The sequence below is a fragment of the Henckelia pumila genome, chromosome 4 (genome assembly GCF_033568475.1).
Source record: "Henckelia pumila isolate YLH828 chromosome 4, ASM3356847v2, whole genome shotgun sequence".
Classification (NCBI taxonomy): Eukaryota; Viridiplantae; Streptophyta; class Magnoliopsida; order Lamiales; family Gesneriaceae; genus Henckelia; species Henckelia pumila.
Genome location: NC_133123.1, coordinates 176,553,472 through 176,578,960, shown reverse-complemented (window position 1 = coordinate 176,578,960; position 25,489 = coordinate 176,553,472). Strand labels below are relative to the sequence as shown.

General features: G+C 38.4%; 1 protein-coding gene across 2 annotated transcripts; it reads left to right on the top strand.

Annotated features, from left to right (window-relative positions):
- The first annotated feature begins 7,889 nt into the window (after positions 1-7,889).
- LOC140859956 (uncharacterized) lies at positions 7,890-24,729 on the top strand. 2 transcript variants are annotated; one of them, XM_073262623.1, is made up of 5 exons: positions 7,890-8,084; positions 8,626-8,706; positions 22,487-22,556; positions 23,059-23,350; positions 24,171-24,729. In XM_073262623.1, exons 3-5 carry the CDS (start codon positions 22,495-22,497, stop codon positions 24,564-24,566), a joined length of 750 nt encoding a protein of 249 aa, XP_073118724.1. In that variant the 5' UTR covers positions 7,890-8,084; positions 8,626-8,706; positions 22,487-22,494; the 3' UTR covers positions 24,567-24,729. The 2 variants fall into 2 exon arrangements, with proteins under 2 accessions (XP_073118724.1, XP_073118723.1); XM_073262622.1 differs by having other exon boundaries at positions 23,056-23,350.
- The last annotated feature ends 760 nt before the right edge of the window (positions 24,730-25,489 follow it).

Sequence of the window (25,489 nt, the reverse complement as noted above, 5' to 3'; positions counted from 1 at the left end):
ACCTTCTTGGAGAAGGAGTTCTTATTGGATAAGAAAGGCGAGATGATGGAACTCGAAGAAGTTCGAGAAGAACCCGAAATACAAAATAACGATCCTACACCTCAGGAACCATTGCTGGACACGTCTGAATCTAGAAGATCAGAGAGGACTTCTAGACCTCCAGTTCGATATGGTCTTCTTCTTGAAGGGGGTCAAGATGAACCCGACATTGGATGTGATCCAAGAAACTTCAAGGAAGCAATTTCTGATGCGGATTCGAATTTATGGCTTGAAGCTATGCAGTCAGAATTGGATTCGATGCATACAAACCAAGTTTGGTCTTTAGTAGATCCTCCCGATGGAATTGTTCCAATAGGATGTAAATGGATCTACAAAAGAAAGCTTGGGCCTGATGGTAAGGTATTGACCTACAAGGCGCGATTGGTGGCGAAAGGTTATACTCAAAGGCAAGGAGTTGACTATGATGAAACCTTTTCACCAGTTGCTATGTTCAAGTCCATAAGAATCCTTATTGCCATAGCTGCATGGTATGACTATGAGATATGACAAATGGATGTGAAGACTGCTTTTCTTAATGGAGACATTAAGGAGGAAATCTATATGAAGCAGCCTGAAGGGTTCACATCCATGGGAAGCGAGCATAAGGTATGCAAGCTTCAGAGATCAATTTATGGTCTAAAACAAGCATCAAGAAGTTGGAACCAGAAATTTGATGAAACAATAAAATATTTTGGTTTCATCAAGAACCCGGAGGAACCATGCGTGTACAAGAAAGTAGTTAAGGATGCGGTGACATTCTTAGTACTTTATGTTGATGACATCCTACTCATTGGGAATGACGTAGGGATGTTGCAGTCAACAAAGATATGGTTATCAGGTAGATTCTCGATGAAGGATTTGGGTGAGGCATCCTACATTCTTGGGATACAGATCTATAGAGATAGGTCTAAGAGAATGATAGGACTCACTCAATCAACCTACATCGATACCATATTGAAACGGTTTTCAATGGATGGGTCCAAGAGAGGACATCTACCCATGTGTCATGGAGTTTCTCTATCCAAGTCTATGTGTCCCAAGACTGATGCAGAGATAGAGAATATGACACATGTACCATATGCGTCAGCTATAGGTAGTATCATGTATGGGATGATATCTACCAGACCGGATGTAGCATTTGCTCTGAGTGTCACGAGCAGATATCAGGCTAATCCTGGTCAAATGCATTGGAAAGCCGTGAAGGACATTCTTAAGTACTTACGAAGGACTAAGAATATGTTCATGGTATATGGAGGACGAGATCTGAAATTGGAAGGCTATACCGACTCTAGCTTCCAAAGTGACGTGGATGACTCGAAGTCAACCTCTGGATTTGTGTTCATGCTCAATGGCGGTGCTGTCTCTTGGAAGAGTTCCAAGCAGGACACCACAGCGGATTCCACCACTGAGGCTGAATACATTGCAGCATCAGCTGCTGCTAAAGAGGCCGTTTGGATGAGGAATTTCGTCCAAGAGTTGGGCGTCATTCCTGAATTTGTTGGTCCAGTCCCGGTGTACTGTGACAACACGGGTGCCATTGCTCAAGCAAAGGAACCAAGGTCTCATCAAAGATCCAAACACGTACTGAGGAAATACCACATCATCCGGGAGATTGTGGAAAGAGGAGACATCACTGTCGAACGAGTGGCCTCTGCAGACAATATCGCTGATCCGCTTACTAAGCCCTTGCCAGGACCATTGTTTGACAAACATCGCGAAGCAATGGGTCTACGTAGTATGACTAGTTGGCAATAGGGCAAGTGGGAGATTGAAAGAGTGGGTGCCCAGTGAGCCAACTTGAGGCTATGGGCTTTGATGACTCTTTGTAAAAACAATCTTTTGTTTAATGTAATTTACACTTTTATTAATGGCAATGACTTTATATTACTTCATATTGTTATATTGTGATATACTATTGTTGTTTTAATAAAGACCTTGAATATACCATAGTGTATGTAAGATGTGGTAAAACATGGAGATGTCTATCATGAAATACATCTTATAGTCACTGTATATTCTAAACTGTTCCTAGTCGATTGAGCCGTCCGATAATAAGGATAAGGATCGCTCGAGTTTGAGACTAGCATTTGCGATGCGGAGTACCACGTTTCATTGGTAGGGAACATGGAGATGTTCGAAGCATGCAAATGGATATTCATAGGATGAATAATCGAACTACCCTATCCGGACTTTCCAAGTGGTTATCACTTATCGAGTGGATAAAGTCCGCGGTTTTGGTTGTACACCATTAGTCCTTACGACTTGAAACATCATGGAGACTCTATATGCTAGTGCTGTGCTTTGAATCGTTTACCGACTCTATGGGGGTCATCAGGTGTCGAGATTGGGTACAGTTACGACACATATAGGAGTCGATGCATTGTTGTCAAGGATTCACCACATATTTGCGAGTGTGGATATCCTATGCGATCTGAGGAGATATTAGTGTGACAAATCTCTGGCCAGAGTACTTGATGTGATTTAAGAAATGGTTTCTTAGTAGCACATGCGATGTCACTAATTTGATCTTCAAGATGTATTGCATAGTTATCGAATCTTGAGCGACTCTCGATATACCAATGGTTGTTGATTCGATCGGGATATTTGGATGAAGGGACCGTACTGTACGCTAACCAAAATCTACTGGTTCTTGTAGGCACTATCAGTGATACCTAGGGAATCATGGGGCGATGTTGCTAGGCGCTTTACCATGATTCGTTGGGCAAGTCGGAAAGTGTTGTTCCGAGTCACAAGGAGTTGTGAGCCCACGGCTAGCTGTATCCCTGAACCATTGAGGGTCACACAGTGTAATGGAGTTTTAATCCCCGTTGAGATAGTTAAATTTAAAGAATTAAATTTAATGAACTAAGGAGTTGGACTTCTTAAATAAGAGTAAGGGAGTAGGATTTCCTAAAATGACATAGGGATGGACATTTTTGGAAACCACTGAATTCGGATTCAGGAAAATTTATCTTGACTTTAAAATGTGCAGAAATGGTTTCTGTGCACATTGGTAAAATCGGTTTATCAATCGGAGTCACGATGAATTTTATATTAATTTCTGAACATGCGGGCTTTGCTTGTCGGGCCTCAACTTATGACTAATGGGCCCTAAGGTGTTAGTGGCCTGCATTATAAATAAGTTATTGCAGTACAGAAATTACACACGATAGGTCATTATTTTGAGAGACAAAATTTTCGAACCCTAGCTCTCTCTCTAATATTTTCGGCCGCCCCCCTTTGCTCTGTCAGAGAAAATTCCGGTCTGTGATTTTGAATTGCAGTCAGGAATAACGAATCAGATTCGTTTAATCTCTTCGCAGAAAAACTTCTGATAGATTTTCTAGTGCAATCTGTCAGAGGGATTTAAACCTCATTCGTGGACCTGATTGAAGGAGTTCATCGGTTCCAGGGAGAGACAACAAGAGCAGATTAATTCTGTTGGTGTCCATTAATCTCGCTTCGAGATTAAAGGTAAAATTTAATTAATTGTTATTTGAATTTTACACACACAAATAATTTAATCGTTGAACGGTTGATGCCCACACCATGGAATTGTTCCATGATAAAATTTTTAAACTTCCGCTGCACCGGGTATCAATCGTGATTGATCTGAGGGAACACGCCAGTTTTCCAACAGCAGTCACATAATACATGCATACTCAGTCAGAATATCTCGAACAGTACTTTCGTACCTCAAAATAGTGCAAGCTCTACCAACTCTAGGTCCACGCCTATAGTCTGCTCTACACTGCCAAATGATACTACTATCATTAAAGTGCTCTAAAAGCCTTAACTAAGCTATTGCATACTCCTAAATATTTATAGGAAGCAAAAGCTATACCTTCGTCCGTCGTTAGCCCTTTGATGTCGATGCCTCCAGAACTTGGGCACAACTCCGCTACGACTATCGAACGCCTCGACGACTCCCGGGTCGGGCCTAGGAAGGCTGGAACAACTCGAATACAACTAGAGTAGAGAGGAAATCCGGAATTGGCAAATGAAAATGAATTCTCGGCCTTTTATTTATAGACAACGATCGGAGCTTCCGATCCTCGATCGAAACGTCCGATCCTGCCATCGGAGCTTCCGAAGATCCTGATCTGCCAAATGTCAAAATATCACTTGTTGACTTCGGATAGGGGTGATCGAAGCTTCCGATCCTGATCGGAGCTTCCGATCTTGCCACACGTCATGCCTGACGTAATACCATCGGAGCTTCCGATCCTGTTCGAAACTTCCAAACTCACCTTCGGAGCTTCCGAACTCTATCCAAGTAATTATGATTAATTCCTTAATTACTGATTTTGGTTACGGGCTACTACAATGTTCCTCTTTCCACCAACATTTTTTCACAACTTTGTCATTCACTTTTTTTTTTTCACTACTACCCTTTTATTTTCAATTCTTCCACCACATCATTCCATATTCACAAATATAAAATATGAGCATATTAAATTCTAACATAAAACTTACTCCCTTAAAGGTAGAAAATAATGTTTAGGCTATTCATAGGTAGTAAATATAGGACCTTGAAACAATGTGGAATGGGGGTTTATCACATATTTTCACGCATGTCATTCATTTTTCAATTATGCTAAAAAAGGTACTAGGGATAACATGCATCGATGGGTAGCTTGAAAGGCACAAACGATTTTCAGAAAAATTACCTAAATCATTCCTAAGTCACACTTTACCCGTATTTCGCTTCAAAGAGTGTTCGAAATAGTTCTAGACAAGTCTCAATCCACAATTAAATCATACGAATTTCAATCAGTGCATAAATAACAATCATCAACAGTAAACGATGATTTTCAAAAAATTTCAGATTTTGTACCTCATGTACTCATATACGTGTAGGCTGAATATGGCAACTAAGAAAAAATAATTTTTCAACAAAAATCAAGCCCAAAGATTCCAAACAATGTCTCAATCATGTCTATGTCTGCATGTTTCAAAATTTAGATTCAAGCACAAATAACATATTATATAAGAATTTTTTCATCTAATTGGTTTCATTTTCATCAGTTCAAAATTTGGTCAGATAGGTAAACAGTCATGCACATCAATTATTGAAAAAAAAATTCTCATCATTGGACATTTTTTCAATTTTTTCTTGACTCAATTCAAACCATAACACATCAAACTGCATATACTAAAATCCTTAATCCCAATCAAGAACAACTACGCATAAATTCACAAAATTTGAATTAAATTCCCCCCTGTTGGAACACGTTTTCAGATCAGTCAGATCTGATACCCGGAGCAGCGGAAGTTTAAATTTTTTTTTTCTGATATGGAACGATTCCATATCATGGGTATCAAATCCTTATGATTAAAATCTACAAGTAAAATAATAATAACAATTAATATTTTACCTCTTCAAGCTATGGCTTGATTAATGGACTCCAACAGATTAAATCTTCTCTTCTTGTAAATCCCAGGAACTGATGACTTGCTCGATCAACTCCTGAATTAAGTCCACGAATAGAAAACAAAAACCCTCTGATTGATTGCACTAGAAATCAATCAGATGTTTATCGAAGAGATTTACAGATTTGATCTGTCAATTCAGAATGTAATTTTTCAGAAAAATCACAGACCGAATTCTCTCAAAAGGGAGAAGGAATTCAAAAATTCCAACTTAGAATAATATGAGATTTTCAAAAATTGCAAGATAAGCAATGTTGTGTTTTCGAAAATCCCTATGTGTGATATATATAATTTCTGTACTGGATTAAATTATATGTCTAATAGGACACTAACTCCTTAGGGCCCATTAGTCATAATTAAGCCCAACAAGCCAAGCCTGTTATTATAGAAATTGATATAAAATTCATCATGACTCCGATTGATAAACTGATTTCACCAATGTGCTCAGAAACCATTTCTGCACCTTTTAAAGTCAAGATAATTTTTCTGAATCCGAATTCAGTGATTTCCAAAAATGCCCATCCCTATGTCATTTTAGGAAATTTCACTCCCTTTACTTAAGAAGTCCAACTTCTCTTTCACTAAATTTAACTCTTTAAATTTAACTATCTCAACGGGGATTAGTAATTCATTACTTGTGTAACCCTCAATGGTTCAGGGATACAGCTAGCCGTGGGCTCACAACTCCTTGTGACTCGGAACAATAATTTCCGACTTACCCATCGAATCATGGTAAGAGCGCCTAGAAACATTGCCCCATGATTCCCTAGGTATCACTGATAGTGCTTGCAAGAACCAGTAGGTTTTGGTTAGCGTACAGTATGGTCCCTTCATCCATATATCCTGATCGAATCAACAACCATTGGTACATCGAGAGTCGTTCGAGATTCGATAACTATGCAATACATCTTGAAGATCAAATAGTGACATCGCATGTGCTACTAGGAAACCAAGTAACCTAAAACACATCATGTACTCTGGCCAGAGATTTGTCATACTAATATCTCCTCAGATAGCATAGGATATCCACACTCGCAAGCGTGTGGTGAATCCTTGACAACAAAGCATTAACTCCTATATGTGTCGTAACTGTACCCAATCTCGATACCTGATGACCCTCAAAGAGTCGGTAAACAAGTCAAAGTACAGAACTAGCATATAGAGTCTCCATGATGTTTCAAGTAGTAAGGACTAATGGTGTACAACCAAAACCGCGGACTTATCCACTCAATTAATGATAACCACTTGGAAAGTTCGAATAGGGTAGTTCGATCATCCATCATATGAATATCCATTTGCATGCTTCGAACATCTCTATATTCTATACCAATGAAACGTGGTACTAGGCATCGCAAATGCTAGTCTCAATCTCGAGCGATCCTTATCCTTATTAGCGGACGTCTCAATGTACTAGGAACTGTTTAGAATATACAGTGATTATAAGATGTGTTTCATGATAGTCATTCAATTCTACTATCACATCTTATATGCACTCTAGTATATTCAAGGTCTTTATATAAGTATCGTATAGTACGTCACAACATAATAATATGATAAAAGATAAAGTAAATGCCAATATAAAAGTGTAAATTATATTAAATAAAGATTGTTTACACATAGAGTCACAAAAACCTTTAGCCACAAGTTGGCTAACCGGGCACCCACTTTTTCAACCCCCCAAACTTATTACAATCATTGTCCCCAATGATTATTCAATAAAAAGAATAAGGGACTCATACCTTGGACACCAAGCATCAGGACTCGGTGTCATCATCATCTCCATGGAAAGGCACAATGGTGAAGCCCAATTCAATCGCTGAAGGAAGTATATGGCGCTTAATGTATGGGGGTCAGAAGCGCGATAGCACTATGAGTAGCGCCCTTCAGGAGCTCGATGGCGCATGGATTGCGCGGTTCTGATGCGCGTTTACACTTGGAGTTGCGCGGTTAAGTAGAGCTATCGCTCTTAATATTTGCGCTGCTGAGTCACTACAAGGAAGGCGGCATTTTGTAACCGCAGCAGAGACCGCGGGAAATATCGGTCCGAAATGTATAGACCAATCTCTATATCAGTCTTTAATTTGAGACCGATATTACTTCCTTCGGTCACCAACCGTTAACTCTTTTTAAAAGATTATTTATTTACTTTTTGCGACGAAAAAAAAATTCGGTGCCTAAAATCAGAGACCGATGATATATTGTGGTCTCTATTTAAAGACCGATTTATCAATTTGGTCTTACATTGGAGACCAAAATTTTATATAGTCTCTAAGTGGGGACCGATGCGGTTTTCAGTCTCTAATTGGAGACGAAAATATTAAATTGGTCTCTAATGTGATACGGAACTAAAAATACAGTCTCTAATTTGACACGGAAGTTTTAAACAGGTCTCTAAGTTGAGACTGAAATTTTATATCGGTCTCTAAGACCCAAATATTTTTAATTTCCCTCCTCACTTTCGCTCCAGTAATTCCTCTACTTTCTTCAAAACATCAGAATCACTCGATTACAACTCCTCCCACACCGTTCACGTTCGTCGGCCGCTGTCGGTCCCGCCGATCGCCGCCGATAGCAATATCGTCTTCCTAAGCTCCTCCATTCTCTGATTAGAGGTAAATTTTTTTGCATTTTAGGGTTTTTTTTTATTTTTCTCTTCGTTTTTGTTTTTTATACTTGATTATCAAATTTTTTATTCTTGATCGACTATTTCCTTGTTCATGGTCATCTCCCACATCAGTTTGTTCACTGTGCATTTCGTCCCTTTTTGTATTAACTCAAGTGGTTGGTTAATATTTATGAATGGGGTTGATTCCTTTTGAGGTCTGCCGATTTTTGAGTCTATGGATATGAAGGTTATTAATGATATTTTCCTGATGGGGTTTGACTGGGAGGAGATAAAAAATGCAAATGGAATTTTTGGAATCTACTTAGTACATGAATTTTTTGTGTAGTTACTGTGATGGGATCTATTCACAGGGTTTATGAATCCATGGGTTTTTTTTTCCATTTTGTATGTCAATTTATGGGACTATTTTTGTATGATTGATGATAATCGGTAGTCGTTACTTTTACTCCATTAATTGCAATTACAAAATATTGGCATGTTAGTTTGTAAGTTTATAGAACATTCACATATTATTTTTTAAAATGCAGAGAAGAAAACAGTAGAAGATTCGCAAAAATAAGAAAATATAAAACCTTGAAGGAAGTCACAGGCATTTGTAGAAATATAAGGTGCATAATCTCTGTTCCTCTGTATCTAATAGCTTCCTGCCACGTGTTTTTATTTTTTTAAAGAAAGTTTTGAAATGCACAGCAAACAGAATACCGAACCGATGAATTCCTGAGGCGTCATGAGACCTCTTTACATGGATCCAACGTATTATACATGAATGAATTGTTGTTTAAGAATTTGTTTTGTCATTTACAGGAAATATTAATTAATATGGTTTCAAGTCCATCGGTGTGCATATGAATATTATATGAATATCTACTTTGTATTTTTTGGTAGCCCGATCCTAATATTTGGAAGTTCAAAAGGATATACTTATGAGTTTCATACTTGGTCAGTTTGTGAAACAGAAATTTCAAAATTATATGAACCGGTGTTTCGTGTTTTTCAAATCTCAGATTTTAGCAATAAAGTTTCAGAAATTCTAAATATTGCCATTTTCCAAAATTCATCTGTATATGTTACTAGATATATCCAATATCTGTCGTTTTCTGAATTTAGTTACTAACAAAATTTTCTGAAACTTTTTATTTTACATGGCAGTTATTTTACAAGTAATTTTAGCATTAAATTTATAAGCAGTTATTTCAATACATTACTTTAACTTCAACGAATGCTTTGAATATTATCAGTTATTTTCTGACCCAGGAGATGTTAGTGGGTTGCAACCAATGTCAAATTCACTATTGTGGAACTATTAATCAGTTTTATTGTATTTTATAATTGCTGGTGGATTTGTTGACTATGTTTTTTTCAAGAATTCCATGTTTCATTCTTATTTTTGAATAACTTTATTTACCAAATTATAATATATATGCTAGGTTACTGTGGTGGTTTCAAAAATGAATATAAGTAAAGCTTGGATGTATGCTAGATTACAGAACGGATTTATAACAGAAGAATATATGAATGGGGTTGAGGAGTTTGTGAACTTTGCTAAGAGTCATCCTGAATGTATGAGTGAGGACAAGTTACGTTGTCCTTGTACTCAACGTAAATGCAGAAATACAACTTTTCGCGATGAGGATACCGTTAAAGTACATTTAGGAAAGTATGGTTTTGTTCCAAATTATTACAACTGGTATGTTCATGGAGAGCCTTATATTTCCAATCAAGTCGGACATTCCAGTCGCCCAATTTCAGCTCCCAGTGCTCAAGAAGATCCACCCAATGATAATGCAATGCAGTCAATGGTTCACGATACGATGAATGTGTTCCATCATTCAGATGTTGATGAGATACCAACACCTGCCGCTAAAAAATTGTACGAAATGCTAAAGGCCAGTGAAAGAGAAGTTTGGGATGGCATTCCTTTGGTCATTCCCAACTGTCGGCTGTTGCGAGACTATTGAACATCAAGGCAGAGCACCATTTCTCTGAACAATGTTACGAAGATTTATTTCAGTTGATATCAGAGTTGCTGCCAACCGATAACATAATGACCGATAGTTTTTATAGTACAAAGAAATTAGTTAAGGGTTTAGGTTTGCCGGTGGAAAAGATTGATTGTTGCATTAACAATTGCATGATATTTTGGAAAGAAGATATTGAACTCACCGAATGTAAAATGTGCGGCCACCCTCGTTATAGGCCTCAAAAGCGTGGACCAGGGAAAAACAAAAAAGATATATCTTGGAAAATTATGTATTACTTTCCATTAACTCCAAGGTTGCAGTGCTTGTATGCATCTACTGCAACAACCAAACACATGAGGTGGCATCAGGAGCATGTGCATGGAGGAGATGCAATGTGTCATCCATATGAATCTGCTGCATGGAAGCATTTAGATGAGAAATATCCTTTTTTGCACTAGAATCACGCAATGTGCGTTTGGGACTTTCAACTGATGGATTCCAGCCATTTGGTCAATCGGGAAAGCAATATTCTTCGTGGCCAGTGATATTAACGCCATATAACTTACCCCCTTGGATGTGCATGAAAGATGAATACATGTTTCTTACTGTGCTTGTACCAGGTCCAAAGAACCCAAAAGACAAGATAGATGTTTTTCTACAACCTTTGATTGCTGAGCTTAAGGACCTATGGAGTATAGGGGTGGAGACTTATGATATTGCCAGTAAAACAAATTTTTTGTTGCACGCTTCCTTGTTATGGACAGTTAGTGATTTTCCAGCATACTCAATGTTGTCGGGATGGAGCACGGCTGGTAAGTTAGCATGTCCACATTACATGGACGATTCTGATGCATTTACACTACCTCGCAGTGGGAAGACGTCATGGTTTGATAATCATCGTAAGTTTTTGCCTTATGATCATCCTTTTATAAGAAATAAGAAAACTTTTCAAACAATCTGGAGGTGACAAAACATCCACCAAAAATGAAGTCAGTCGAAGAAATAATTGAAGAAATAGACAATTATGGTTTGGTATCAGTAATTGAAATAGGTTCTGATGAATTAAATAAAAACATTGTCAAGACGTGCAGATGTGGTTGGAGGAGAAAGAGCATATTTTGGGAGTTGCCTTATTGGAAAGATCTGCTCATCAGACATAATCTGGACGTGATGCGTGTTGAAAAAAACTTTTTTGATAATATTTTCAATACCGTGATGAATGTTTCGGGAGGAACAAAAAACACCTCAAAGTCTCATGATGAATTGAAAGAGTTGTGTTGTAGACCAGAGTTGCCCCAGAATGAAACAACCAAAAAGTTTCCAAAGGCTTGTTACACATTGGACAAAGAAAGTAAGAAGGCATTGTGTACTTGGTTGAAAGACATCAAATTCCCGGATGGATATGCCTCGAATATGGCTCGGTGTGTGGATATGAACAAATTAAAAATGTTTGGAATGAAGAGTCATGATTGTCATGTCTTCATGCAAAGACTTATTCCAATAGCCTTCCATGACCTACTTCCCAATAATGTTTGGCAGACACTTACTAAATTAAACCCGTTCTTCAAAGATTTGACGTTTAGGGTCATTACGACCGCTGACATGGTTCACTTAGAGACAATCATTCCTCTTATAATTCGTAAACTTGAGCGCATATTTCCACCGAGCTTTTTTGATTCAATGGAGCATCTCCCAATTCATTTAGCTTATGAAGCACGATTAGCTGGTCCTGTTCAGTACAGATGGATGTACCCATTTGAAAGTTTTTTGAGAAGGCTGAAAAATAATGTTCGTAATAAAGCAAAGGTTGAAGGGTCAATATGTAATGCTTATTTGGTTGAAGAAGCGTCTTCTTTTTACGCCTATTATTTCGCTGATAGTGTGAAGACTAGACATCGTAAGTGTCCCCGAAATTCTGATGATGCTAGACCCATAGACTCAAACATGTTGTCTATTTTCAAGTTCCCTGGTAGACCGATTGGTGCATATGCTTCTAGATGGTTAGATGACAAAGAATACCATGCAGCAAGGACATACATTCTCCTCAACTGTGATGAGGTGAAACCTTTCATAAAGTGAGTTACATGCTAATTCATAGAATATCTATTTTCTTAATGTTTTTTTAACCATTAATGTTTCTAAAATAATTCCATTGTTAGTATGTATAGGGGTGGGTTTTCGGTATACCATAACAAAAATATCGGTATTAAAAAAATTCATACCAGTACCGATACTGAAATTTTGAAATTTTGATATGGAAAAAATCCATATTGATACCACATAGATACCGAAACAAAATTCGTTATACCGAAAAAATGTTTATATATCAAAAAAAATCGGAACGGTATGCCGAAAATTTGGTATTTCTGTTCGGTATCCCAGCCCTAAGTATGTACGAACAGGAATTGCGACAAAAAAATCCAGCAATTCGACCTGATCAAGTGGACAAGAATTTGGAGACAAATTTTGCATCATGGTTTGAAAGTTATGTAAGTGAAATAGATTTTTTTTGGTTTAAGTAAATCTTCATTAGCTTATGTGAGATCTTACTTTCTAGATCAAGGAACCAAGATCAAATGTACATAATCAAATGATAAAGGATCTTGCGAGTGGACCTCTTCGTAAAACGAAAGTGTACTTGGGTTACTATGTTAATGGTTTCAAATTCCATGTGGTATTACGTGATTCAACTAGCTTGACTGGTAATTGTGGTGTTTGCGTGAATGGATCTAGCAACATAACTGCTGAACTTGATTACTATGGTAGGCTTGATGAAATCATCGAGGTGGAATATCCAGCTTTACCTATAAAGAGGATAGTGTTGTTCAAATGCTCATGGTATGATCCAACGGCAAGGATTGGTACGAGAGTACATTCTAACTACAAGTTAGTTGAAGTCAATGCAAATAGAAGATTCAATACATTTGAACCATTCATTTTTGCGGTACAAGCGGGTCAAGTATTTTATGCTAAATATCCAACGATTAGAAGAGGACCTAGTGAGTGGTTAGAAACTTGTAGAATGAAAGCTCGAGCAACCATAGAAATGCCAACCTCTGTCACGCCTGAGGATAGTGATGCCTTTCATGATGAAGTTGGGGGACATTCAGTTGATTTATAAGTTCAAAATACATCACAGTTACTTGTAGACGTCAACGTTACTTATGAGGAATTAGATGATGAAGAGATGTGTCACGCCCCGAGACCGAGACGTGCCACCGGCGTTGTTTCAAATTCATACAAATTATAAAACAACCAGCCTCGTAGTACAGTATAAACCAAACCAGTCTATTATCATAAATAAACTTCAAAACATTGTCTTACAACTCGATAAATCCAAAATAACAAAACCAATGTGGAAGCGTCTAAAAAACTTAATAACAAAATATTAAAGCAAAAATCCCAATAATAAAAATAACGAAATTTAGTCTTATTGATCATCTATCACCATCCCCAAAACATATCTTGCTCACGAACTTCTACATCATCATCTTCATAATCTGGGAGGGAAAAGTAAGGGGTGAGTGTTTTGGGAAACACTCAGCAAGTGGGGGCCGATCGTTCATACCAAAATATACATATATATTTATTTCAAAACTCATGGCATAATTCAAATCATAAACATTCATATCATGTCTTAACATAACATGGCATAAACAACATCATAACATATTTGACATGATATAACATAATTTTTGACAAGACACTGAAATTCCTCTCATTATTCGTGGCTAACTGATCAGTCCCCTATATGTAATCCCTCTAAGGGGTGAGGTCATAGAACGGTTATTATACCCACCGTATCAGGGCCATAACATAACATGGTTCGGAAATTCCTTTTCCACTCCTAATTTGATTCATAATAGTGTCAAAACATATTTTCAGCAAAACATTATCATGAACAATATTAAATAACAAAATTCCAACGATTAACATGAGCGATCGAATTTTTAAATCATACATAAAAATTTTAAAACATAAGCCCACTTACAGTTATAATTTGCGAGATCAAATATTGTATTATATGCGAAGCTTTGAGCGAAAAACTTCAACAGCGAAACTTGAAATTTCCGATTTGCTTCTTCGGGAATTGGCAGGCTAGTGGACCAAATTCTTAATAATAAATCCTCCCAATTTCCTAATCAAAATCACGTGTGAGTGGTGTAAAAGAATTGGTCCACATCTTTGCACCAAACACAACCACAATCTTCTCGAAACTTTTGAAAGTTTGGTGACTCACCTTGAATCGAGACTGGCCAAATAAGATCGGACAAAACTTGAGCAGTTTCCTTCTCCTAAAACCTTAGTCTTACCCTTCGAAAACAAGGAGAGAATCAGTAAAAATATTGAGCCACCGTTTTCGAAACTGGGCAGAGAAGAGAATCACCTTACCGAATCGAGTTGTTCCAGATGTGTATCAACTTCGGCAGCGGTAGAACCTTGAAAATTCAGCAGCTATGACGTTCGAATTTCCAGCGACTACGGTGTTCGACTTCGAGCAGTCTCGATGTGAAACTGTTCAGACACTATGGCTCGAGAACTTTCAGCCACGGGTAAAATTTTTGAGAGACTGTGGGAGGTTTCGGGAGGTGTATAGCCGAGAGAAAAAGTGCTGAAGAGAGTCTGTTCTTGCACTTAAATAGAAGGCTCAATATCGGCTCTAAATCCCGAGTCTTGAGGGAGAGAAAATTCTGTTTCCATAAACTTTGATTCGGTTGCTGCCAATACAAGATTTGTGTCCAAAATCTCGGTCATCAGATCTTGGAAAAAGGTAAGAAGAGATCTTTCTATATTAGCGTAATCTTGCCGACTAAGTTTCGGGATTTCACATCCCTCCCTCCTTATGAGAAGTTTCGTCCTCGAAACTTGAATTAACTTGCTCTTCAAATAAATAGGGATATTTCTCTGACATCTTTTCTTTCAACTCCCAAGTAGCTTCTCTTTCAGTGTGATTTGACCATTGCACTTTGACGTAAGGGATGGTCCTTCGCCTAAGGACTTGGTCCATGGTATCCACTATTCGAATAGGGACTTCTTCATATTTCAGCTCTTCATTCAGATTACCATCAGTCACTAGTGGCTCAGCTTCTAAAATATGATTTGAGTTTGAAACATACTTTCTTAGCTGTGAAACATGAAACACATTGTGAACCCTTGACATAGCAGGTGGTAAAGCTAGTCGATAAGCCAATGTTCCTACTTTGTCGAGGATCTCAAATGGTCCTACATATCTTGGGTTCAATTTTCCAGCTCTGCAAAATCTCACGACTCCTTTCATAGGCGAAAGTTTGACGTAAGCCTTTTCGCCTACTTCAAATTCCAAAGGTCTTTTTAAGTCTGCCCAAATTTTCTGGCGATCTTGTGCAGCTTTAAGTTTTTCTTTGATTATTGTAACCTTTCCCACTGTCTCCTGAATAATTTCGGGTCCAATAACAGCCTTTTCTCCGACTTCATCCCAATAGAGAGGAGAACGACATTTTCTCTCATACAGCGCTTCATACGGAGCCATTCCAATGCTGCTATGGTAGCTGTTGTTGTAAGCAAACTCGATTAAAAGTAAGTGTTCGCTCCAATTGCTGCTAAATTCCAGGGCACATGCCCGCAACATATCTTCAAGGGTTTGGATTGTCCTCTCAGTTTGGCCATCAGTTTGAGGGTGATAAGCCGTACTGAGTGTGACTTTACTCCCCATAGCTTGCTGAAAGCTCTTCCAAAAGCGCGATACAAATCTTGGATCTCTGTCCGACAAGATACTGACTGGAAACCCATGTAGCCGAACTATATTATCCATATATAGCGTAGCTAATTTGTCCAAACTATACTTCATGCGCACTGGTAGGAAATGCGCAGATTTTGTGAGTCTATCTACGATAACCCAAATACCATCATGCCTCTGTTTTGATTCAGGGAGTCCCACCACAAAATCCATGGAAATGTGCTCCCATTTCCATTCCGGGATTTTTAATGGTTGTAGTAGCCCTCCAGGTCGCTGATGTTTTGCTTTAACCTGTTGGCATACTTGACACTTAGAGACGAATTCTGCGACATCCTTCTTCATTCCATTCCACCAAAAATTTCCTTTTAGATCTCTATACATCTTTGTACTCCCCGGATGTACTGAAAACTTTGACTTGTGTGCTTCAGACATGACTTCATTCCGACGATCATTGACGTCTGGTACCCACAAACGTCCTTTCATCCAAAGGACTCCTTTGTCATCCACTTGAAAGTCTGGTAATTTTCCCTCTATGATTTGTTTCTTGAACTCAGCCAACGACAGATCCAGCTCTTGACTCAATTTGACTGTTTCTCGGAGACACGGTTGAGCCGTTAATGAAGCTAGAATCTTCTTGCTCATGTCTTTTCGACTCAAGGCGTCAGCCACTTTATTGGCCTTACCTGGATGGTAGCTTATGATTAGATCATAATCTTTTAAGAGTTCGATCCATCTTCTTTGTCTCATATTTAGCTCCTTCTGCGTGAATAAATATTTGAGACTTTGGTGATCAGTGAAAATTTCACACTTGGCACCGTAGAGGTAATGTCTCCAAATTTTCAGTGAGAACACCAGTGCTGCTAACTCAAGATCATGAGTGGGGTAGTTTTTCTCATGAGGTTTCAATTGTCTAGATGCGTAGGAGATCACTCTCCCTTCTTGCATTAGCACGCATCCCAAACCTTCCTTTGATGCATCACTATAAATTGCAAAATCTTTTCCTTCCTCAGGTAGCACTAGTACTGGTGTAGATGCTAACCTTTCTTTCAAGGTCCCGAAACTCTTTTCACAGTCTTCATTCCAATCGAACTTTACGTTCTTCTGGGTGAGTTTTGTAAGAGGTATAGCTATTGAGGAAAATCCTTCTACAAATTTTCGATAATAGCCAGCCAACCCCAGGAAGCTTCGAATTTCGGTCACTGACTTGGGTCTGGGCCAGTCTGTTATTGCTTCAACTTTCTTGGGATCCACTGAGACTCCGGCTGCTGAGATAATGTGTCCCAAGAATGCCACACTCTTAACCAAAATTCACACTTCTTGAATTTGGCATAGAGTTTATTCTCCCTTAAGGTTTGCAGTGTAATACGAAGATGTTCTTTGTGATCCTCTTCACTAGGTGAGTATACGAGGATATCATCAATAAAAACCACCACGAACCTATCAAGAAACTGTTTGAACACTCGGTTCATGAGGTCCATAAATGCTGCAGGGGCATTTGTCAAGCCGAACGGCATTACTAAAAATTTATAGTGCCCATATCTTGTTCGGAAAGCCGTCTTCGGAATATCTTCTGCCTTGACCTTCAACTGGTGATAGCCCGACCGCAGATCTAGTTTGGAGAAAACAGTAGCTCCTTTAAGTTGATCGAACAAGTCATCTATCCTTGGAAGAGGATACTTGTTCTTGATTGTGATCTTGTTGAGTTCTCTGTAATCTATACACAGTCTCATGCTTCCATCCTTCTTCTTGACAAATAAGACTGGGGCTCCCCACGGGGATGCACTCGGTCTACTTTGCTTCTTGTCCAGCAACTCTTGCAGTTGCTCTTTCAATTCCTTGAGTTCCGCTGGTGCCATTCGGTAAGGAGCTTTCGAAATCGGAGCAGCACCAGGTTCTAGCTGAATTTCAAATTCAATCTCTCGGTCTGGAACCATTCCGGGCAGTTCCTCCGGAAAGACATCCGGAAACTCTCGTACAATCGGAAGGTCTTCTAGTTGGAGCTCTGGCTCTTCTTTTACCTCGCTCACCATAGCTAGGTAAACTTCTTCGCGACCTTTTATCGCCTTCCATGCTTCGGAGGCCGACAAGAGGGGTTTTCGCATCTTGATCTTACCTTGGAATGTAATTTCTTTGTGGTTTGGGGTTCGAAGTTTAACATTCTTATCCCGACAGTTAACCACTGCATGGTTTCTAGACAACCAATCCATCCCAAGGATAACATCAAATTCTACCATGTTGAGTTCAACCAAATCAGCATCAAAGATTTGTTCACAGACACACATCTTACATTTCCTATGTATCTTGAGTGTCTCAATTATCTTGTTAGTAGGGGTTGCTACTTTCAGTGGTTCAGTTAGTTTCTCATGGACAAGCCCTATCTTCTTAGTAAATCTCTTAGATATAAACGAATGAGTGGCACCACAATCAAATAAAACATATGCAGGCTTAGTATTGATTAAAATGTTACCTGCCACGACTTCATTCGCGTCATCAGCCTCTTCTTGTGTGATAGCAAACACACGGGCGTTGGGCTTTGTCTCTTTAGGTTGGGCCTGTGTAGCACTACCATTCGGCCCGGTCCTTGGCTTCACAGGATCAGGACAATCAGACATTCGGTGTCCCAATTTGCCACAGTTAAAACAAGCGCCAGTCTTCCGACGACACTCCCCTTCGTGTCGGAAATTGCAGGTAGGACATGGTTTGATCATTGGTCGATTAGGCGCAGGGGCAGTTCCCTTGAACGATCCACCAGATTGGTTCGGGCGCTTGGGTGTTGGCCCGATAGCAGAAGATTGACCAGACAGAGGTCGTTTGCTCTTGAAGTCGTCTTCCCGACGTTTGATATCCGATTCAGCTCGGATAGCTGCTCCCATCAAGTCTGCAAAGTTTGCAGGTTGAAAAACTGCTAATGCCGACTGGATTCGGCTATTCAATCCCTTTTTGAAACGGTGCAGTTTCAGTTCATCATCTCCCATAATGGTAGGGGCATAAGATCCGAGCTCATTAAACTTAGAAGTGTACTCCACCACTGTCATATCTGAAGTTTGTATGAGATTTTCAAATTCACTTAGCTTCTGAATTCGAACCTCAGCTGGAAAATACTGCTTCAGGAACGCAGTGCGAAACTGTTGCCATGTGATTGCTCCGGCAGCTAACATAGCAGGCGAGACAGCTTCCCACCATTTCCTTGCTTTATCCTCCAGAAAAGGAATTGTTACCTCCACTTTAAGTGCTTCAGGGACTTCAAGTAAACGCAATTGGTCCTCCATTTTCTTCATCCAATTTCTTCCCACTTCTGGGTCAGCATCTCCCTTAAACATTTCAGTTCGGTTCTTATGGAGCGATTCATAATGGAATTTGACTCCGTTCTGAGCAGGTGGGGGAGGTGGCGGATTGCCGTTGCCATTGGTATTTCCCATCCCTTGGAGGGTCGTTGCTACTATTGCTGCGATAGCCGCAAGGTCTTCTCGGCTCAGATTGATTCCTGGAAGTGGATTCGCATTATCCCCACGATTGTTGTTGCGTGTTCTTGGGAGTTCTCCGGCCATTTCCTACAGTAAGGGAGTTCTAAGAGTTTGTCGAAACATGATACTTAAAAAAAAAAAGAAATAGCAGAATAAAATGAATCAATAAATAATCCCAAGAATAAAAGTTATTTTATTGATTCTCAAAATGTCATGAAGATCAATGAAGCAAAACAAACCAAGTCTCAAAACATCAAGGTATCTTGCTGAATCAAACAAAAACAATGCTGAATAAAATGACTAAGCTAGATGAAAGCCTAATCTATAATCTCTCCATCGCCCATGGCTTCATTTTTCGCAGGAACAATTTCGGGGTTCTCTTCTGCCACCATGTCTACTTGTTGTAGGTGATTGATATGCTCGAGCAGGGCTGCGTTAAATTCATCACGAGCTTGCACAGAGTTTTGCAATACTTGCACTTGGTGTTGGAGTTCTAACGTTGCCATCATTCTTTGGTTGCTTAGGTCTTCGAGTAAAGTGATGGTAGCTAGGGACGACTCTAACTTCTTTTTCGTCTCCTCATGTTCCTTCTCTTCCTTATCAAGATAATATGCGAGTCTTTCGACGTCGGCTTCGAGGTGGTCCCGATGCTCCTCCATCTCACTCTTGTTCGCCTTTAGCTTCTTCATGTCTTCCATCATCTCCTCCTTCTCGTATTGCTCCACATATAGTGAAGTCCTCAATGACTCGATAACTTGCTCCTTGCTTTGAACAACGTTTTTGCGAGCCGTGACTTTGGTGCGAGCCATCTTCCTAGAATAAAGAGGGATGGGTTCAAGTTAGAATTCAAATTGATGAAATTTCAGGCAGAATTTATATAGAACAAGATTTTCGGGCAATATTTCCAAAAATGGAAAATTTTGAGATTTCTTTATGGGCAGAAACTACAAGTCGAGGGTGTCATGGGACAATTCGCGAAATTGGATTTCGAATTTTCTAGGTGAAGTTATAAGCGTCCGAAAACTTTCTTAAAACGGCAAAAACGCAATTTCGGAGGCTTAAACGATTGAATTCGGGCTAAAAGCGTCATTAGTCATACATAGTATGAGTTTAACTCAGAAGATCGTTTCGGGTCAGGATACGTAGGGCTTTGGTCAAAATTTGACAACGTCAAATTTTTCGGTACGGAATCCCATCCGGATTTATGAACCTGGCGGCTCTGATACCACTAAAATGTCACGCCCCGAGACCAAGACGTGCCACCGGCGTTGTTTCAAATTCATACAAATTATAAAACAACCAGCCTCGTAGTACAGTATAAACCAAACCAGTCTATTATCATAAATAAACTTCAAAACATTGTCTTACAACTCGATAAATCCAAAATAACAAAACTAATGCGGAAGCGTCTAAAAAACTTAATAACAAAATATTAAAGCAAAAATCCCAATAAAAAAAATAACGAAATTTAGTCTTATTGATCATCTATCACCATCCCAAAACATATCTTGCTCACGAACTTCTACATCATCATCTTCATAATCTGGGAGGGAAAAGTAAGGGGTGAGTGTTTTGGAAAACACTCAGTAAGTGGGGGCCGATCGTTCATACCAAAATATACATATATATTTATTTCAAAACTCATGGCATAATTCAAATCATAAACATTCATATCATGTCTTAACATAACATGGCATAAACAACATCATAACATATTTGACATGATATAACATAATTTTTGACAAGACACTGAAATTCCTCTCATTATTCGTGGCTAACTGATCAGTCCCCTATATGTAATCCCTCTAAGGGGTGAGGTCATAGAACGGTTATTATACCCACCGTATCAGGGCCATAACATAACATGGTTCGGAAATTCCTTTTCCACTCCTAATTTGATTCATAACAGTGTCAAAACATATTTTCAGCAAAACATTATCATGAACAATATTAAATAACAAAATTCCAACGATTAACATGAGCGATCGAATTTTTAAATCATACATAAAAATTTTAAAACATAAGCCCACTTACAGTTATAATTTGCGAGATCAAATATTGTATTATATGCGAAGCTTTGGGCGAAAAACTTCAACAGCGAAACTTGAAATTTCCGATTTGCTTCTTCGGGAATTGGCAGGCTAGTGGACCAAATTCTTAATAATAAATCCTCCCAATTTCCTAATCAAAATCACGTGTGAGTGGGGTAAAAGAATTGGTCCACATCTTTGCACCAAACACAACCACAATCTTCTCGAAACTTTTGAAAGTTTGGTGACTCACCTTGAATCGAGACTGGCCAAATAAGATCGGACAAAACTTGAGCAGTTTCCTTCTCCTAAAACCTTAGTCTTACCCTTCGAAAACAAGGAGAGAATCAGTAAAAATCTCGAGTTGTTCCAGATGTGTATCAACTTCGGCAGCGGTAGAACCTTGAAAATTCAGCAGCTATGACGTTCGAATTTCCAACGACTACGGTGTTCGACTTCGAGCAGTCTCGATGTGAAACTGTTCAGACATTATGGCTCGAGAACTTTCAGCCGCGGGTAAAATTTTTGAGAGACTGTGGGAGGTTTCGGGAGGTGTATAGCCGAGAGAAAAAGTGCTGAAGAGAGTCTGTTCTTGCACTTAAATAGAAGGCTCAATATCGGCTCTAAATCCCGAGTCTTGAGGGAGAGAAAATTCTGTTTCCATAAACTTTGATTCGGTTGCTACCAATACAAGATTTGTGTCCAAAATCTCGGTCATCAGATCTTGGAAAAAGGTAAGAAGAGATCTTTCCATATTAGCGTAATCTTTCCGACTAAGTTTCGGGATTTCACAAGATGTCTACCGACGATGAGATTGATGTAGTAATAGAGTCAGACCATGATAACTTAGAAAATTTTGATGATTATGATGCTAATTGTGATGAAGATTGAGTTGAATGATTGATAATGTTTGTTTTGCATTGTAATGGATAGGAAAAGAAAGATTGTTGATGTGCCAGTGGTCATGACTGATGGTTTTATATAACCAGTGGCATTGTGGTTTTCTCTATCTTTATCTATATAGTATACATTGCATTATTAATTTACTTGTGAATCAGCTTTGGGTAAATTACTTAAAAATAATTTATTATTTAATCAATAAAATGTCATAATTAAATCAAGTTCTTTCAAAGAAACTATGTTATACATATGAAAATTAATATTCATGTCATTGTCTTACACCCACAAAATATTTGTGTTACAATTTAATTTTGCAAACATCGTCATGGCTGATATTGGACAGGAACACGTTGGAGATCGGATTGAGCTCGAAGTAGTGGGTAATCAGTAAGTATTTAATCATATTTAAATTAAATGGGGTCATATTCAATGTATTTTCTTTTTTTCATATTAATAAATTTTTGCATCGCAGTTTTATTCCTCAAGGACATAGGGTTTTTGCATATATCACGTCTACGTTGAAATTACAACAGTATGAATCTGGGCATACCTGGGGACATTTAGACGAGGAAGAAAAAGATTTTTACTACAAAGAATTTTTGGTAAAACAATTAATAATCTCTTACATTCCTTGATTCATTTTAATATGAAGAATATTAGAAATTGATGTACTGTATTGATTTTCTATACATGAATTAAATATTTATTTTAGCTTGATTTTGATATTAGTAAATCAGCATAAATTAATTATGTTTTAATTCTGCTCCGAGGTTCGGTGTAATCAATTCATTGAGTTTTATTAAAAGTTTACTCATGTGCCCAGTGTAATAATAATAAAAAAAACAGTTCAAATATTTTCGTTTGTATTTTGGTTTAAACATTGCAGAAGATGTATAAATGGCAACCTGAGAAAGAGAAACAATTCAAAGCAACATGGAATTTGTATTGTGTTGAACTATACAAAAAGCTGTTGCACAAATGGAGAAAAAGGATCAATCCGCCAACGCAAGTTCCTAGTAATGTATGGGCTGCATGGAAAATTGTTGGGAGCAGAGACGAATGGAAAAAAAAAAACAGAGACGGCTAAAAACAACAGAAATAGTGAGGTGGCTGGTCCAGGCACTGGAGTTACTAAGCACACAGCTGGATCACGCTCTATAATTGAGCATACTTTAAAATTGGTGAGTTAATAATATATATTTTACTTGTTAATTATGCCAACATGACATTTTTGAACTTGTTTGTGTAGGAGGTAGATTTAAAACATAAAACTGATTGTTGGGAGGTGTTTTGTATTACACATCGTCACAAGGATGGTACTTTTGTCGATGCTCGATCTCAAGCTGTAGATGCAAGTATCTAAAAGTTTGTACTCTTGCAACATGTCGAGTTTTTTCTATGGATGCACTCTTGTTGTGTAAGGAATCTTCTTGGTATTTATTGATGCTCCATTATGTTCAATTGTGTTCTTGATTTCTCTTTACAAATTCAATAATTAGAGGTTGACGTTTTCCTTGTGACCAAATAATTGAAAATAATTTTAATATCACGTTAGAGAGCCATTGAATTATTCTTCCTCGTTTTGTTGTTGGGAAACTTGGATCTTGATCTTTGGTAGTGTAAGTGATGGATATTGCTGGAGAATGTAGGAGCTTTGACCAAGTGGATTCTTTGTTCCAGCTCCTATACTGCTTCTCTCTGTAACTAGCCTTATTTTCATTCATTTTGTCTAATATTGTAATATGAGTCAGTGAATGCCCCTGTTTATGCCTTTTATAATTTTCATGAATATAACACCTTTGAAGAATCTAACAGTATATTGAATGCCACTCCAATGATTTTGGGTTGCTCTAGTGGACGAGCTTTTCTTGTGATCCGAAATGGAAGGATTGGTTGCTGGAAAGTTTTATCTTATTGTAAAATGTAACTTTTTTTTTTTTTTCATATTTGTGTTGATGAATAGTTGGCATATCACCTATTGATAGTTTTTCTTTTACATAGGATATTATGACTGCGAGAATTGCAGAGGAAACTCAAGCTGATATAGAGGGAGAGGAGCCACTTACACTATCCCATGATGCCATAAACGACATCTATTACGATGTTGTTGGAGGGATGAAGAAAAATTGCGTTTATGTACTTGCCTCTCAAGCAAAAGTTGTCTTTCCTCATGCGATGTCTACTTCTACTGGTAAAGGTCGTTTGAGTAGCTCATCTGTTGAGATACAAGAGTTAAAGAAAGAGAATGCAGATTTGAGAGCTCGATTTACTGAATTGGAGGAAAAGATGCGCGAATTTATGGCTCGTATGGTGTTTTCTCAGACACTGGAAAATCCTTCCGCTTTTCCAGACTTTTCTTCGCCGATTATAGATTCTGATGAAACTCAGGCACCTTGAGTTTCGAATGGATTGACTTGGAGATGTTTAGAAGTGGTGGAACATTTTGTAAATGAATAGTTATCAATGTTTTGGAACATTGTATTTTGGAGATATTTTGTTTCGGGTGTTTTGTGATACTTGAATAGTTGTTATGATTATATATTTGTTTTGATTTATGAAAGTATTGTGTTGTGATTTTGGTGTTTTATTTGTTGATGTGAATCTTGGTCAGCACAGGTACTATGAATATTGTATGGTTTTCTGATTCTGGGTTGCTCTTAAGAGGCAAGTAGATGTAAATCATTCTGTCAATTAGAGACCCATTTCCTTATTGCAGTCTCTCTATTAGAGACCGATTAAGGTATCGTAGGTCTTTAATTTAGAGATCGATTATTATTCGGTATCTATATTAGAGACCGAAAATAAATATTCGGTATCAAATATTGGCACCGCATGGAAAACGTGGGTCTCTATTTTAGAGACTGAAATTCTAATATCAGTCACTAATTTAAATACCATTTCTTGTTGTCAGTCTCTCACAATTAGCGACCAAGGATATTGATACCCATAAAATCAGTCTCTAATCGGTCTCTAACTATAAATAGAGATCGCCTAGAGGCCGATTTTTTGGTCTCTAATCAGCGTATTTTTTTGTAGTGAGTTGTGCGATAGCGCATGGGGAGGCGCAGTTTGTATGCGAGATAGCACATGTTTGAGCGCGGTTGAGTGGGAAAGCGCGATTGCGCATGGGAGGCGCCCTTTGGCAGCGCGATAGCGCATGTGTTTGCGCTGTTTTTGCATCAGTTCAGCGTAGAGAGGGCGTGGGAGCTCAAGATGAATGGCGCGGGCGCGCCATGTGTGCGAACGTCAAAATAACTTTCTTCCAGATGTAGTGCGGGTGCGATTCTTAAACCAGGCGGGCGTGCCTCAGTCTCGAAATT